This window comes from Leptonotus elevatus, chromosome 11, assembly GCF_054856555.1.
Source record: "Leptonotus elevatus isolate MCC_2025b chromosome 11, RoL_Lele_1.0, whole genome shotgun sequence".
Taxonomy (NCBI): domain Eukaryota; kingdom Metazoa; phylum Chordata; class Actinopteri; order Syngnathiformes; family Syngnathidae; genus Leptonotus; species Leptonotus elevatus.
In genome coordinates, this window is record NC_141249.1 from 2,522,183 (window position 1) to 2,539,397 (window position 17,215).

Sequence of the window (17,215 nt, forward strand, 5' to 3'; positions counted from 1 at the left end):
TGAATGCCAGATGGTTAGTCCAGCCCTTCACTTCGGTCTACTATGCTATTGTATTAAGATGCTGATCCAACTTGTAGAGTGGCATTTTTCTTCTTTGTCTGTATACCACTATATTTTGCACATGTAATTTTATTAATACATACAGTACAATTTTGTCATGATTACTGCATTATCACATTCAACTGCAGTTGCAATTTAAGACGACAATCAATTATGTCACGTAAATTAGTGCTGAGTTTATATGGGCAAATGTGCGTACTTGACACATGAAAATAAAATGAAAGTGGTTAAGAAACACATTCCACGTACCTGATATGTTCTTCTACTTCGTGCACATTACCCACGAACCTGGCCGACTTACCACTCGTGAAAAGCGTCCGATTATCCTTCTTTTTACACACTTTACCAAAAATGTTAGCATATTGCTCCTGTCAAAGCCAGGCGACGTTGCCAAACCGCGAAGATTTGACAAGGGTTCAAGTCCTGGATTGGTTAAATAATAGTTCGTCTGCCGTGCCATTCTTTGTTGTTTTTTTCCCCTCCCAACGTGAAGCGGGACCAGGGTGTAATCCACAGTTGTTTTACGCGATTTGGGGGCAATATAGTTACGTTTTGGAACAGCAACAGACACAATATTCCAGTTTTCATCCGTCCTCGGGTCGCGACAGAACTGCTTGCTTGCCAATGTTGCTAATACTTGCTAGCATCAGCATCCTTGCTACCAAACAATGCTGTCATTGGCCTTGGAGCTATGTTGTTGATGTTGTAACCAATAATGTGCGTCACTGGCCGCATCGAGGATTGTGGGATTACTGTGTGCAATTTGCATATGGCCATGATTGTTTTTGGTTTCTTTTGTTTTCCGTACGGACACTTATGCCTAGTATAGCGATATCCCAGTATGCAATTTTGACAGACAAATTGGCCGTGCCAATGTGCCGTGCGTGGGGAATATTTACTTCGCCACTTCCCCTTTCACCTCGTCATTGCCGAACAGGGAGTGCGTACCCTGTGATTGTAAACGCAACATTCCGAACACTCAAGGACGCTGAGGACAGCCGCCAATCAGGAACAACCGTGAAACCATCCCACCAATCAGCAGTGGGCATTCTGTCCAAATGAATTCAAAGCAATCAATTATTCTTCACATTTGCAATGCCAAAGTGCAATGAAATGACAACTGGCTGTCTTAAAATCCATATGATTAAATGTTTTGTGGGCGTTGTGCGAAGCCGGCTCGGACGACGTCATGAGAGGGGTGCGGCAGCCACAGCAGGAGAGACGGGGATTTACTGAACCGAGCGTTTGACTTCCGGGTAAGAAAAAAAGCCACCGAAGTAACTCATGTTTCATAAGAAATTACATCACGATTGTGTCAAAGGTAAGATGTCATCATTATATGCCTTTAGTTAACTGTGGAAGGGCTTAAAATGCCATGGTGTAGTCCCTTTAACAGGAAAAAGTGTTTTATAAAATAAATGAAGACAAAGTTATTTATCTTTTTTCTGCTGATCCCAAAAATTATACCATTGCACCGAACAAATTAAATGTGTTGTAAAAAAGGGCATCAATAAATTAAAAATTGATTAATAATTGTTTTATAATCAAATCGTGAGTTGTCCAAAGATTCCCACCACTATTGATAGCTCTGTGTGGTGCATCCGTAGCACCTGCCAGTTACAGCTTTTAATGCAGAATCTGAGGCTGTGCATAAGGGGAGGCTTTGTATTAAAAGTAAATAAAAGCATGAAGCTGCAATGGCTGCGTTCACTATCGCCGGGTCGTGTCCGAAATGAACATGCCGAATACATTTCCATTGAAGATGTGTGGAAGGGGCTAATAAATGGTAATGGCATCGATGCAGGTTATATTTTTGGGCCCAAAAAACGCACACTTGATAAAACAGCAATAGATTGCAACAACAAAATGGCAAGTAACAACATGCTGCTACCTTTCCAAGCGTCATATCTGGAAGTCCCGACTTTTTCAAGAACAGCGCGGCTTCTGTTGGTCCCACTCTACCTGTGTTTCCCGGATCCACCTTGGGTGTGTGTGTGTACACACACATACGCACACACACACACGCACACGCACACACACACACACACACACACACACACACACACACACACACACACACACACACACACACACACACACACACAGTGTCACATAATTGATGCCACGATTAGCACAATAAGCTAATATCCCAAGACATCATCCAGTCACAATCTTACCTGTTTGTAAAAGTTCTCAAAGACGGGGCTCCCGCTCGTCAACTGTGACAGACACATGCATGTATTACTTTCAATGTGGACTTGAATTACTGTTTGGCCAAGCGTAGACAGGTAGGGCGTTCAGCAATGGAGTTTACATGCACCTTAATTGTATGTATTATCATTACATACACTATCATGTATAAGGCAATTGATGCAGTGTTTATCAGGCATTATTAATCAAACTTAAGTAATGAACAGCCGTTACATCCCCATTTAATTTTTTTTGTGTCAGGCAGGATTCTGAAGTTGATATGTATTATTCCAATCTGCTGCGGCTTGCGTTTCTTTTAAACCCCACTTTCCCAGCACCTCATTAGCCAATTTTTTTGTCATCTTGGCGGTCATGGTCGCCACAAATCAATGGCGGCGATGTCACTCAGTGTGTGTTGGCTGTGTGGGTGTGGAACCCTTTCACTGGTAAAAGCGTGCGTGTTGAAACCACATTCTCGGCAGGTGCGGAAAAAAGTGCATATATCGAATTCGCATTAATACTGGGGAAAGTCTGGTGTTCATACCTTTTCCCAGGAAAAACCTAATCTGTGTTTGTATAGAATTTAGAACCCTTTTCTGTGGATGAGTAACCCTTTCACCAGGAAAAGGTAACTGGTAACAGGTCAACTACGGGAAGTGACTTCGACATGACATGCATAAGTATAGAATAAGTTCAACATGACGTAAATGACCTCATAACTGAATTGCAGCTAGCTACTCGTTCACAAAAAAGCCCGTTGTTATACGTCTGCGGGATGACGAGACGACCCGGAAGAAGAGTGCGCTGCTGTCTTGTCTTTTGCCGGCTAAAGTCGCCTTGTCGCCGGCCTGATTTACTTCAGCATCAATTTGTCACCGTTTACAGATTAGCTCGCTAGGTTCCGACTATGCTAACCAGCTAGCGGCGGCAGGCCAGCGCTCAAGTCCGCTATGAGGACGCGGCTAGTCGGGTACACTCACTGGCATCACACCCGCGGAAAGTACCACTGTTGTCCGGTTAAAAGGGCGGTGTTTAGTGGCGTATAGCCGGCTGTCGTGTGGCCGTCGTCAGCGGCTAACGAGCTCGCTATGTAACGGGACCGCAGACGCCGTACTGGGCCTGGCTCATCCGACCGAAAGAGCAGATTTCCTCCGAATTGGAGATGTTACGGTAGGCGACATTGACACGGAGTGAAGGTGGAACACGAAGCGAACGTGTGTGGTTGCGTGGGCATGAAAAGTTACCGTGGAGATGGACTACATCCTTTACCTGGCTGAGAGATGTGAGCGCTGCCATCTTCCCTGTTGCTGCGGGAACGCACCCTCCACCCTCACTCACTCACTCACTGACGCAGCCGGGAAACTGCGATCCCTATCGGACAGCTTGTGCCTCGCTACTCAGGACAAGCGTGAGCGACAAGTCACTGTGGTGTTTCTTCTTCCTACTCCTGTAATTCACAGACGAGACGCATCTAGCTGTTGATGTTGATTTTTGAGCATTCTAAATTCAGTTTATTGAGAAATCGAAGGCATTAAATTACCAAAATAGTTTGGTTTTATATTTTGTATGAAAGTATCAAAACAATTCATTGTAAGCATGTTTGTGAAGCAAGATTGCAATTCAAGTTTAAACAATTTTCTTCTTGGGACATCCATTGTCTGACTCTTCGGGGATACATAAATAAATGATAATGACAAATAAAAGGTCAGAAGTTTTTTTTTTTTTTAATGATGTAAAGGCTGTTATAGAAGGTGACGCCATCACATTTAACAAGAATGAATATGAGAAAAAACACACTACAGTAAACATAAAAAGGAACATTACACCAATACAAAATGCACAGTATTACACAACGTTTTACAGGGTTCTACATTAACAGTAGCTTGAGGCTACTATGTCTTTGTCAGGCTACTCAAAGATCACTGCCCTGACTGGGCCAGTACAACTTTCATAAATTATGATGATGTTGTTGTTTTAAAATATTTAATGTTTTGAGTTCTATCCACTTAAATGTTTTGGATTCATGCACTTAAATTGATCAGTCATCATAGATGTTTTTACCATGCTACATTTTTTTTTGCGTCAGGTTACATCCTTTCACGAGGATCATAAATCATAACTGCGAGAAAAAAAATCAGAAAATGCAAAAATTAACTACACAGAAATAAGTAATATTATCTTCAAGACTTAAATAATACAGTATACACACAAATATGAAATATTTATTGAAACCTTATTGTATTACATTATGAATATACAGGGTCAGTGCCAGTTCTGGGGCCACTACAATATGGCACATGATGGCCCGACAGATGATATTGGACCCGATTTTACAAAAACTTTTTTTTTTTTTAATGCACACAGGCATACGACTGTCCATCCATTGCAGCCACTTTGTGTCATAGAAGGAGGATGGTCTGAAATTGTAACCAGTAATGTCCCTGTCTATGCTCTTGTACAGAGTATTATTAAACTTTGGATCAGAGAGTGCCAAAAGGGCTGTGTGTCAAGAACTCCTTCTGTACTTGTGTAGCCTGACCTGAAGACTTGGCTGGAGATGCCCTGGGGCAATTGTCCAGCAGTGACTTACCTGTGTGCCATGGCTAATCCATGTCAGTTTTGCATATGGCTGGAAGGGTGTTTGTGAAGCATTTGGGCAGCTTCTATAGCCAATGCAGACTAGTAATCCATGTTTGTGGCAGACCTTGCAGCAGAGTAGTGATGCAAAGGCCTCTGAAGTAGACGATTCCTTGTGACCGCGTCACGCCAGCAGGTTAAACAAAAAGAGAAAACTAGATAACTTACTGATGAAGACTCCAAATGGACACTTTTAGAAAGAGATGGTTCCACTTGGAAGATTTAATATTGGCAGCCGTGGCTCAGGGTGGAGAGACTGTCGTTCAGTAACCAGAAGGTTGACTGTTCGATTCCCGCTGTCTCTCCCCAAGTCATGTGTCGTGTCCTTGGGCAAGACACTTCACACACATTGCCTTTAATGCTACTCACACTGGTGTATGGAAGGTGCAAATGTTTGGTGGTGGTCGCCATAGGCGCACACTGGCAGCCACGCTTCTGTCATCCTGCCCCAGGGCAGCTGTGGCTACTTAAGTAGCTTACCGCCACCACAGTCTGAATGTGTGAGTGCATGAATAATGTATCCATTCCATTGTAAAGTGTCTTTGAGTGTCGAGAAAAGCGCTATATAAATCTGTTGCATTATTATTATTATTAATATTGAGGGCCAACTAGCCAATACATATTAGGTGGAGTGTTCGTGGCTGTGCCACTTATTGATTAAAGCAACAAGTCCTCCAACAATAATAACTATATTAGTCGTTTACCATGCACCAAAATACGACCAAGTGTCACGTATTGTAGTTTAGCGACCTCTATCGGCCATGTTAAATAGCGAAAACATACAAAACTGAGACTCAAACCCAGAACATCTGGTCGGGAGACTAGCGTCTAACTTACTGAGCTAACTGTTCAGTAATGATCTCAGTGGTAATTTTTGGTGTTGACATGGATGTCAATTCGCCATCTGGCTAATGGTTGGGGTTAGGATAAGGATTTCAGTGACGTTGTACAGTACACAATACGTCTTTACATGGGACACTAATGGTTGAGATGAGGAAAAGGCACAGTAAGGTTGTGGACCGTTAGAAAACATGTAGTTGACACTATCAGGTTCATTCAACCTAGAACATTTATTAAACAGGAAGACACGATATATATATTCTTATTACTCGTGAGGAGAATGAACAGAGATGTGCCGATCACAACCTCCTGCCCATTCTGACACATTCTGTCGTTCTTCCTCTTTTTATTGGGTTGACCTATCACATGGAAATTACTGCTCTGAGGGGTTTGGGGAAATACGCAGCAGCAATGTGACAACCATTTACAGAAATTAGTCACTACACAGGCAACAATGCAAACATTTCAAACATTCCTTTACACTAAAATCTTCTCAACCATAAAAATGTTCCGGCCACTTGTCTTGTGATGAGGGCACAGTTCCTGTCTTGTGATGAAGCTTTGTGACTGCAGTCGACTTCAACTCGTACAGTTCAAACAGAGGTCACAATGTTGAATAAATTCACAACGTTATTAATATTAAATATGGGATGATTAAGAACCATTTATCGAACATTTTGTTGCATATTCATCCATCAGTTGTTTAATTTTATCTTCCAAGTTGTTTACTAATTTTTTATCCTGTTTCTTTTAAGAAAAAGATGAATATGATATAATTTTACTTCTAATTGGTGACCCCTGATCTAATATAAAAAATGTTAAAACTTGCCAGAGCATCCCCGGTAGTGATGTATTCAGCACAGTCAGGAAGAGGAAAGTGGATCATCAGGGATATATAACGGACCATGCTACTGTCTTATTTAGTGAGAATTGTGAATACTGAATCTGATAGAGTTAACAAAAACATAACTTTGATCGGTAAATTTACATTTAAGTAAAAATATTGTTTGAAATTCACTTTGTGAATTGTTTTATAAATTCCTAACCCTTCTTTTTTAAATTAAAATTATATACTGCATAACCAAACGTGACGTTTGTAGTTTTTTGGGGTGTCTCAATATTGCGACTGTGAATGATATAGACGTCGACTGCAGACCAGACATTCAAATAAATCCACACAAAAAAAGTTAAAAAATTACATTAAAAAATACATTCATGTATAGAATTCCTGTTAATTTTGACAAATTTATTGATTTTTAATATCAATTAGACTTTCTTATGTAGGACATGTTTTGTCCAAACTTTCAGAAATCAGTGATTCATTTTATATTCTATATACAGTATACACGCACCACACACACACGAGCAATATTGCAGCCAGCTCTGCATTTATTGATTTGACACAACACTGAAAAGGAAATGCACAAGGCCATCGTCAACAAGATCAACCACATATGTAGGCCTACAACTAAAAAAGAACATGCTAGAAACAAATACACTATACACAGTTTCTCCTGCTCTTTAAGGGGAACAGAAAAAAAAAGCAAACAATGTGCGTGCCAGGACAAGCAAAAACACAAATTCTGCATAATCCTCCTGAAACGCTGTGATTCTGTTTTTTAAATTTTTATTTTCATCAGTGATGACTCAAATGGTAACAGAAGAGCCGCACTGAAGGAAAAAAACTCCATTAAAACAAAGTCAAGAAAGCGAGATTTAAAAAAATATATTTTAGGGTGTAATGTTTATGGACTTTAATCTCTGAATGTTACTCTTTCAAAGGAAAAAAAAAGACTATATTATATATGTATTCTTGAATAGATTATTCCTGTAAAATTGAGGAAAAGTTTTCTCAGAGAAAAAAAAGCATATTATATTGAATTTTTTTTAAATAAGATTTTAACCTTTAAAAAAAATATACAATTTGTTTCTTGATTGGATTATGACATTCCTTGCTATATTACATCAATCTTCTTGAAGAAAATGTGACCTTTTTTTTCTAAATAGTGTCTTCTTTCTTGAAAAAAAAAAATAATAATTCATGAAACATTTTTTATTATAATAAAACTAATTGCAAAAAAAAAATTTGGACCCAATTTCCATGAGATTAATTTGTTTTTAATTTGACTTGTTTTCATAAAAAAGTGACTATTGTCATTAGATTATGATTTTGTGTGTGTGCCAAAATCCAATTTTATCAACAACTTGAAAAAAAAACGTCTGACTTTGTCATTGGATTAATATATATTTTCTCAAAATAATCTTTAAAAAAAGATTAGACTCCAAAAAGCTTCATTTCAATTAAGCTTCGTCCAAAACCTCGGAATTAACGACGTCCAACTGGCATGATTGTGGATGACAAAAGAGCTTGGAAAAGAAACCATGAAAGGTTGCATTTATTCAACATTTGCATCACTCAATTGTGAGGTCGCTCCTGCACACACAAAACCGAATCCAGCACCAAGGCGACAGCGCTTTCAACGTACATGATCCTAACGTGCACCGGGTACGGGGGTTGCAAAACCAATCATAAATAAACTACTCGTCATCCCAGGCTTGTTGGAGCAGGAAGTTGGCGGCCAAGTTTTCGTTCTTCTCGCAGGCGAAATATGCTTGGATGACCAAACCCTCGGGGAAGCCCAGTGCTTTTAACTGAAAAAAAAAAAAGACGCTTACATACAGGCTTACGTACACAGAGGTATGTGGTCAAAAGTATTGGAACAGAAAAGGCCGCTGGTCAGGCCAAAATATCACTTTAATTTTTTTTTTCAAGAGAGCTCAGTATTGTTCATTCGGTAATCTTACCGATTCGACATGTCATCATCATTCCTCTTATGTGCGTGAGTATGTGCATGTGCAGGTGTGTGTGTACATATGTGTGTGTGAGTGTGTATTCATTAATTCACCTAAAACCTATTAAAAATCCCATACCGTTCACCTAAACCGAATACGTCAGAATCCATCTAGAGTCGTGAGGTTGTCAGGAGACCAGAGGAAGGATCAAAGAAAAGGAAAGTGAAATCCAGCAGCGACCAGACATCACCTACTACCCACCGAGTTACCAACCATAATCTTTCACCAACCCGAAAAACATCTAAATTCCAACAAATTAGGGATACCTCAAGAGACCAAAGGAATGACTGAGGAAAGGAAGGAAGGATAGATGAAGCAGAGTGAGATCCACAGACATCAGCCTCCACCGATTCAGCGACCAGAGAAAGACGCAGATTGTGTTTGAATTTCGGTAGATGCTGGTGTGGTGGATCTGGCATGCATGAAAACCTCCACCAAAGAGGGGAGCCGTTGACCCCGGCCAGGACAGACAAAGCACAACCCCACCTAGGGCCCCTCCAGCGCCAAGGCACAACCCCCAGGACCCGCAGGGGCCACCGGCCGGTGAGAAAACTCAGGAGCGCAACCCCACCCCAACTCGGCCCGCGCCGCAGAACGGCGCACGGCAGGCCCGCCAGGCACCCCACCGATCCACAGCCCCCGCTCTTCCCACGACCCCCCGCCAACCAGCCGCCCCCAGGCCCCCAAACAAGTGTGTGTTGAGTGACCTATGTGTCTATTAACAAAGTGTATTGTGCAAAACCAGTGCAGTGAGTTAAGAGGAGCGACCAGCGGGGCCTCTCCCAACTGGGCGGGCGGGGGCAGGAGGCATGTGGATTCTGTTGCTATTTTGGCTACTTATAACAAATTGAATATTTTGTTTCAGATTCCATTTAATATTGGTTCAAAGCCATTTTTCAAAATGTACACTAAAAACCCCCCAAAATCAAAATTTTCCCCATACAAACTTTAAAAACCTGTGAAAATATGGCTTGTTATATGACTAACTACATGTTTTCATGGTCACTGAATACAAAAATAGATCAATCAGATCTGTTGGGCCATTTGTAATTTCTATAATGGGTGAAAAACAGCATTTTTGGTCATTTTTTTGTATAAATCCCCCCCACAACCCCCATTTAGTATCTAAAACTCAGAATATTAATGCAACTGTGGGGTTTGAAGGCTACGGAATCCCAAAATATAGAAACCATATATAATAACAAATAATGTTTCATGAATCATTCAATTTTTTTTCAAGAAAGAATAAATAGTCACTATTTAGAAAAAAAGGTCACATTTTCTTCAAGAAAATTGATGTAATATAGCGAGGAAAGTCAGAATCCATTCAAGAAACAATGTCTTTATTTATTAATTAATTTTTTTAAAGGTTAAAGGTTTGTATCACAGATGAAGATGCCGAGGTTCTCTTTGGGAGTGACCAGGATGGATAGAATCAGGAATGAGTACATCAGAGGGACACATGTTAGAGGCTTTGGAGATAAAGTCAGAGAGGCCAGACTGAGATGGTTTGGACATGTCCAGAGGAGAGATAGTGAGTATATTGGCAGAAGGATGCTGAGTTTCCAAAGGCCAGGCAGGAGGTCTAGAGGAAGACCAAAGGGGAGGTTTATGGATGTAGTTAAAGAGGACATGAAGGTAGTTGCAGAGGACAGGGATAGCTGGAGGCAACTGATTCGCTGTGGTGACCCCTGAAGGGAAAAGCCGAAAGGAAAAGAAGAAGCAACCTTAAAAACATATAAAAGGATGTATTACACATCACTTTTATGCTGTTATGCACATACAACTTCATCATAGGTCAAAATGATTGTCGGATTTGTGTTCAGCAGCCCAAATAGCCATAACATCCACTTGTTTAACCCATTAAGGCCTAAAGCGCCTGGCAAAACACACCTCTAAAACCTATAGGTGACTTTAAAATCACCCCCGAAAACCTGAAGTTTTTCTGGAAATTCAACAATATTAAAAATAATCCTGAAGCAGATTTACTTTAGTTACAAAAAACATTTTAGATCTTACATGTGTATAACTGGAGCGCAATTGGAATAACCTCGGGGGATCAGGGTAATTATTCGTTGTCCATTTCGTTACAAGGGCGTAAACATTTTCAACATCCTCATTGTCTACAAACATATTTCTTAACAGTATGTTACTGTCTACTCGTTACACTGATTCGAATTCCTCCCGCGCCGTCGTCAATTGTATCATTTATTTAATAATTCCTGCGAATCTGCATCAACCATAACTGCTCGAATAAAATTCCAGGACATGCTGAGGCCCACATACCCTATCGTGTATATTTTGATGCATTTCATCGGGTAAGAGACCAAGAATTGTCAACACAATAAAATGACACATCCGCTCTCCCAGTTTTAAAGGGAGAAGAGCGCAGGTGCGCCCCCGGCTTTAACGGTAGAGGTGCAGTCACGTGCTAATGAGTTAAAAAAAATAATAATTTAATTTGCTCACGCCTAATTTTGTGACAATGTATAGCATTTTGGGCGCAAGCAATAGGCCATTTTGGCTGAAATATTACAGTATTTTTCAGACTAGGAAGTCACTCCAGGGTTTATGTCACACCAGTCAAAAAAATTGAACTGTGGAAAAAAAAAAAGTGGCTGCAGAGTCGCATTTTTGGGGGAAATTTATTTTACAAAAACCCAGACCATGAATAACAGACTCAGACTCGCACAAAAATGCCTGTTTGTTAATCGTGGGCATGCTTGGAAATACGCTTCGATTTAGGGCCCGTCCACATGAAAGCCAGTTTCAATGTATCCTCACAAGTTACAGTTCTTACAGTTTAAGTCGTTCTTCCACACAATGGCGCGGTTTCGGAGCTTGAAACCGATCACTTTTGAAACAGGGCTCCAGAGTAGAAAGATTTCAATACGTGCCCCATACGCGTCAGTCTGGACACCATATGCAGGATACTCCTCCAGTGATGCCGTAATGGTCGCAGCTCGATGACGACGTAATGGTCGCAGCTCGATGACGACGCATTGCCGCAGATTGATGACGTATGCGCCAATTCTCGTGTGACTGCGTGCGAACCGTCAGTCTGTCACCAACAATGACGGATAGCCGTGTCGCAGTCCTTTTGTGCAGCCTCCTTAGCTTGCTAATGCTTTTGCAGCAAAATATATTGCTTCTTTATTCCCACGTTCAACAAGCAGTGTTGTACTTGAATCACCCGCCATGGTCACTTCTCCTGTGTTCGTCTTTTTCATGTTGTTTTGATACATACAAAGCCATGTTTGTTCTGTAGATTGCAATAAAGTAAAACAAAAAAAAGTCTCTCTCTTCTTTGCGGATTCTTCTTCTACGTTTTCCGTTAACTCCCTGTGGTTGCGCTACAGCGCCACTCAAGACTTGGCATATACATTACAGCCGTTAAACGTCTTCTTTTGGACACACGCAAGTCTTGAAATGCTTCTGTGAGTACGAGATTTGTTTGAGGAACGAAGCCGGCTTTGCTTCCGTCTGGACTGGGCCTTAAAGCAGTGATACTCATTGTGTAGCTCGCTAGCCATGTGTGGCTCGTTCAGCTTTATTGGCGGCTCCAGTGCCAAGTTCTAGGCATGGGCCATACCAGTTTTCACAATTTTAACGAGGGGTAATTGCATTCAATTAACACGGTTCACGCCGGCCACGAGCTTTCGAGTGGAGTTTCGGGGGCACTGTGGCGATGTGGTCCCGATCAAAATGGGTTTTACGTGTCCTGCCTCGTATTTTTATCATTACAATTAAGATTGTCCGCACCGAACCAGTGGTGGTCGTTTGAAAATCCTTAGTGTCCTGGAGGTCTTTGGGCAGCCCGGCGGTACAGGACCGACAAACGCCGGATTTTTACGCTGGATGGTAACATTTTGAAAATCCTCTGTGTCCTGGAGGTTTTTGGCCGGCCGTATATACGGGTATCAGCGGATTCGTCGCGACGAGACCTTTCGCGACGAGACCTTTCTAATGGTGTATGGCCCGTCGCGTTCCGACCTTGCCCGTCACGTTCGCGACCTGGAGATAGAGGCCCGACAGTTTCCCCAATTTCATGCCCAGGAACGCTCCAGCGGTGCGTCCTCCATCGCCCCATGGCTCACCCCTAGATTACACTGCATGCGTGTGCATTGCGGTTCTGCTCCGCCGATTTGTTTCCATTTCCAGCTTGTTCATATTACACCAACTGCGTATACGCTGCAGATCGACTGCCGACCAGCTTGTCGTGCCGAGACCACCAGACGAATAGGCCCGGCAATGCGCTCCCGAGCCTCCCGGTCAAAATTTCTCGTATCATCATCATTAAAATCATTTCTAATAGCTGTTTTGTTGTTGTGTGTGTTTTTTTTAATTACTATTTTTAATAATTTTTTTAGAAAAACATACAAATGGATCAATCACCGTTATATTTTTGTTTCTCAAATAAATGTTTTGGATATTAGTTTAATTCTATTTTATTGTTATTATTTTAAAATCTAAAAAGGTTGCAGTATGTGAGAAAATGTTAACGCCTATCAAGAAAAGTGCATGTATAAAGTGTGTGGTGAGGTGTTAGCCTTAAAACATATATAAAAAAATATATAGTATGAACGAAAAAAACATTTAAAATAAACAAAAAATATATATAATAATGTACTGTATAATAAGTAAATAAAAAAAATACTTTTAATGGAAAAATGACTAAATTAAAAAAGAACATATATGATGAATAAAAAAGCGTTACGTAATCAGATTACCAAAAAAAGTAACTATTCTATTACAGTACTGGAAAAGAAACATGTAATCAGATTACAGGTACATTTATTAAAAATTGGGATTATTTCTAGGGATTACAATTTCTATGATGAGAGCGAGTGAGCGAGAAAGAGAGAGAGCGGACGGGCAAGAAAGAGAGAGAGCCGCCAAGAGCCAAAGTCATTGTTACATTACTTTAATATTATGGTACTTGGATTACGTTACTACATTTTTTTGCAGGTAACTTGTACGGAGTACATTTTAAAAGTAACCCTCCCAACCATGTTTCTAATAAACTAAAAATCATACCACAACGAAAAAACATAACGAAAAAAAAAAAAGAATTAACAGGAGAAAATAAATCAAATTAAATTAACACGGATTTCCATTATTGCGGGTAGTTTTTAGAACGTAACACTTGCGAGAAACTAGGGAACACTGTATTCCCAAAAATATGTTCTATTCATCAATGTACATTTTTTTATATATAATAGTTATAACAATTTTAGGAAAAACATTGACTTTTGATTTTTCTGACAGATGTTACGATTTCAATTTAATTAGCGATTTTCTTCAAATCAAGCTTCAGTGCAATATTCACAATGTACAGTAAAATTTACAAACATGACAGAAAATAACATCCTACCATCAAAACAATGTTATCACTAATCATGGAAGGAGACTAAACAGGTTGTGCGAGAGAAGCAGTCCTTTTTCAAGGTTTTTAAAATTGTTAATGCAAGACCTACTGTACTACTTGCTGTCATCTATAAATATGCAATTGTGTGTAATAGTCTATGTAAAAGTATGATTATATGTAAATATCTTTCACATATTTTTGTTCCAGAGATCGGGTGCTTAGCGATACGGAACACCATGAGATTTCTCGTCCCTGCAAAGCACAAGATGTAGTTTTTTTTTTGTAGGCAATCTTTATGCCTCGGGTTTTGGCTTATTTAGCGTACAATGACAGTCGCAGCAACACTTGTTCATGACACACGGTAAGAAGGCCAACTAACAAATAAACCTTATCAATGCCTTGGTACTAGGGATGCTCCGATTCGATAAGTAGATCGGGTATCGGCCCAGATATTGGCAAAAAAAATGGATCTGGTATCTGTCAAAATGGTCCCGATCCACACCCCGATCCACAGAGGCTTATCTCCAGGGCTTGCGCACGTTCACGTCTCCAATGATGAGGTGAAACGGGGAATAGTGAGGTAAATATTTCCCCTTTGCTATGTTGGCGCAGCCAATGTCTGTCAAAATTGCACTGGGGGAACATCGAAAGTAATTTGGCAGGAAGGCGGACCCCGCGTTGCCAGATAGCGGAAGCCTTTCGCCAGCGAGAAGCCACCTCCTTGCCACCGGCTCGTTGCCTCGCCGCCGTCGGGGGACCTTCGCGAAAGAGCGCAAACTGGTTGGACCTCCGCGGGAGCAAGCGGGGACTGGTTGGTCTCACCGCAGGCCAAGCGGGGACCTCCGCTCTTTCTCTTGCGAAGGTCCACCGTTGCCTGATCGGGGCCTGCCGTGTGGGAAGCGGCAACAGAGTTTGCTGAGGCAGGCGTGACAAAGAATAATGTAATCAATTATGCCTGTTGTAATGGCATTTTGTACATAAAGGTGGCATTTGAATTTGTTGCCAGCATTTAACGGCAGCTCCAGCACCTCTAATGGTAATGCAGTTGCTAGCGTATCGCAGCTAATGCGGCTAGCGTCGCTAATGCTAATATGGCTCGCGCTCAGCCAGTGCTTGATTACTTTTGAAAGGAGTAAATGTCCGTGCGCACTTTGATGCACAGTTGCAGTGCTGATCATTTTAAAACAGGCTTACTCAACTGTGCTGATTTAGCCTGAAAAATTGCTGCTGTGGTTCTGACACGATCTTGTCTCGTTGACCAAAATCTATGGGGAGAATTGCTAGAGAGGAAAAGCACAGTTTAAATTTAAGTTAAAAAAAGTTGATTATCTAAAAATGAAAAGCAATTGGTCGCTGTTATATTATATTATATTGTTATATATTTGACACTGCGTTCAGACTGCAGGCATACAGTGTCTGATTCCAATCGGATTTCTCCTCAAATCCAATTTTTAGGGCCGGCTTTCCTTAGCAAGTGTCCAAATCCGAATCTGGCCCTGCTCGGACTGTGTCACATTATTGACCCATCTGACAGGTTGCTATAGCAACAACGTTAAACACTACACTATACTACACTACACGTGTAGTGTTTGACATCATATTATTGCAATATTGTTTACCGCTCCACACTGCCCGACTGACTCCTTGCAAGCGCATTAAGCGTGAGGACCGTAAAATGTTCACATGCATAGTACGACCTCTTTGACTTTATTTTTTTAACGACCAGGTCTATGGCTTTCAACCAGGCAATAATTCGCTATTTCTAGTTGCACATGTGAAGAGCTGATAGGGAAGTTGTCAGCGCTTGGGAATGTTTTAAATTTATAAATAAATAAAAAAAGTCAACATAATCAGGGAACGGGTATTTTGTGTGACAATTTGAGCTCTGACTTTAATGAATACAAGTCACACCTGAGTATAAGTCACAGAACCAATCAAACTATGAAAAAAAAGTGTGACTTTTGGGTACAAACATTGCACTTCTGTGGCCAAATCTACACCATCTTTGTCTGAAATTGAGGCTCTAGTTGGACATTTGATTAAACATTTGATTCCTGTGTCCCAATGCTTTTGTCCATTTCCAAGTGTGATTTCCTCGTCTAGACAAGAGAAGCTTTACTGACCCTCTCGATGGCCTCCTTCTCCTGCGGCGTGACCTGGATGTAGTTGGAACGGGACGGTGCCCGTGGCTCACCGCCGCCCCCGCCATCGCTCCCTCCTCCGCCGCTGCCGCCACCACTTTGAGGCTCATTGAGCATCTGGACAAATCGCTCCTGGTGCTGCGTGATTTGCTGCGCAACATCAGATGCAGACGCTTTATAACAATACGCTTTAAATACAACATACGTTTAGTCTATTTTTATTTCTATTTTAACTTTATTTATATTCAACCTTAGCATTTTTCAGCTGCTGCTTGTGGTTGCTGTTGTTGGTTGTGTCGGTTTTCTTAAAATACTGCCATGCAATATGCAGAACCAAAAGTGCCAAAATTAAATAAATTAATACATCATTAAATACTTAAATAAATGTTATTAATATATGTAATTAACTCTCTCAATACATATGACGTATCAATACATCATATGCATTTTTATGCAAGTGTACAGGAGTTGTTATTGAAAAGAAACAGCCAGCAGGTGTAGGATCAGCCAGTATCACGCAAGGATCTTGTTGTAGAAGCAGGAAGTGTAGATTGGAATTAAATGAACCAATAATTACATAAATGTGTCACTAATTAATTAAATAACAGATAATAAAAAAATAAAAAAAATAAAAATATATATATAATGAATTATTTCAATTAATGTATTTCATGGTCCTGTGGTGCAGCGTTTCATTCATTTATTTTATCTGTTAAATCACCTGTCAAAGTTAGTGGGCGTGGCTAAAGCCTGATTCACTCAAATCTTGTCTAATCTACTGGTTCGGCCTGAAGTGGTTAGAAACATGGCGGCTACGGTGATGGATTTTTTGGCTGATATAGAGAGATTTAGGATTGTTGTGCAAAACTATCATCAAAAGCGATATTTCTACTATTTCAATAAAGCACAATTTCAACTTGGAGGTGTTTCCATTGAAGAGTGATTCACTTCTGAGGCGTAATGTCCCGCCCCGACTCTCGCAAGATCTCACAGTTCTTGTAGGCTGTCACGTCACTCTAACGGCTTCTCATGCAACGTCACGAAAATAAATTGTTTGCGTGTATGGAGCGGCCTTGGCTCTATAGCTTAACTGTTTTGTCCTCTCGGGAAGCAGTTCAGACACAAA

At 40.8% G+C, this 17,215-nt stretch overlaps 2 protein-coding genes across 8 annotated transcripts in view; both read right to left on the minus strand.

Moving 5' to 3' along the window:
• The window catches only part of eps15l1a (epidermal growth factor receptor pathway substrate 15-like 1a), a 61,135-nt gene extending 57,515 nt beyond the window's left edge, over nucleotides 1-3,620 (minus strand). For all 5 annotated transcript variants that reach the window (XM_086088410.1, XM_086088407.1, XM_086088408.1 and 2 more), the window contains exons 1-3: nucleotides 3,520-3,620; nucleotides 2,238-2,279; nucleotides 1,952-2,041 (exon numbers count right to left, since the gene is read on the minus strand). In XM_086088410.1, the coding sequence (XP_085944536.1) occupies nucleotides 1,952-2,041; nucleotides 2,238-2,279; nucleotides 3,520-3,546 (159 nt within the window). In that variant the 5' untranslated portion in view covers nucleotides 3,547-3,620. The remainder of the gene's footprint in view (nucleotides 1-1,951; nucleotides 2,042-2,237; nucleotides 2,280-3,519) is intronic.
• Nucleotides 3,621-7,098: 3,478 nt separating this feature from the next.
• Nucleotides 7,099-17,215, minus strand: part of LOC147165177 (lysine-specific demethylase RAD23B-like) — a 41,939-nt gene continuing 31,822 nt past the window's right edge. For 2 of the 3 annotated variants that reach the window (XM_086088623.1, XM_086088622.1), the window contains 2 exons: nucleotides 16,072-16,239; nucleotides 9,245-10,271 (listed from right to left, as the gene is read on the minus strand). In XM_086088623.1, coding sequence (XP_085944749.1) covers nucleotides 9,951-10,271; nucleotides 16,072-16,239 — 489 coding nt within the window. In that variant the 3' untranslated portion in view covers nucleotides 9,245-9,950. Of the gene's footprint in view, nucleotides 8,380-9,244; nucleotides 10,272-16,071; nucleotides 16,240-17,215 lie in introns of those variants that run through there. The other variant, XM_086088624.1, reaches the window with a different exon arrangement.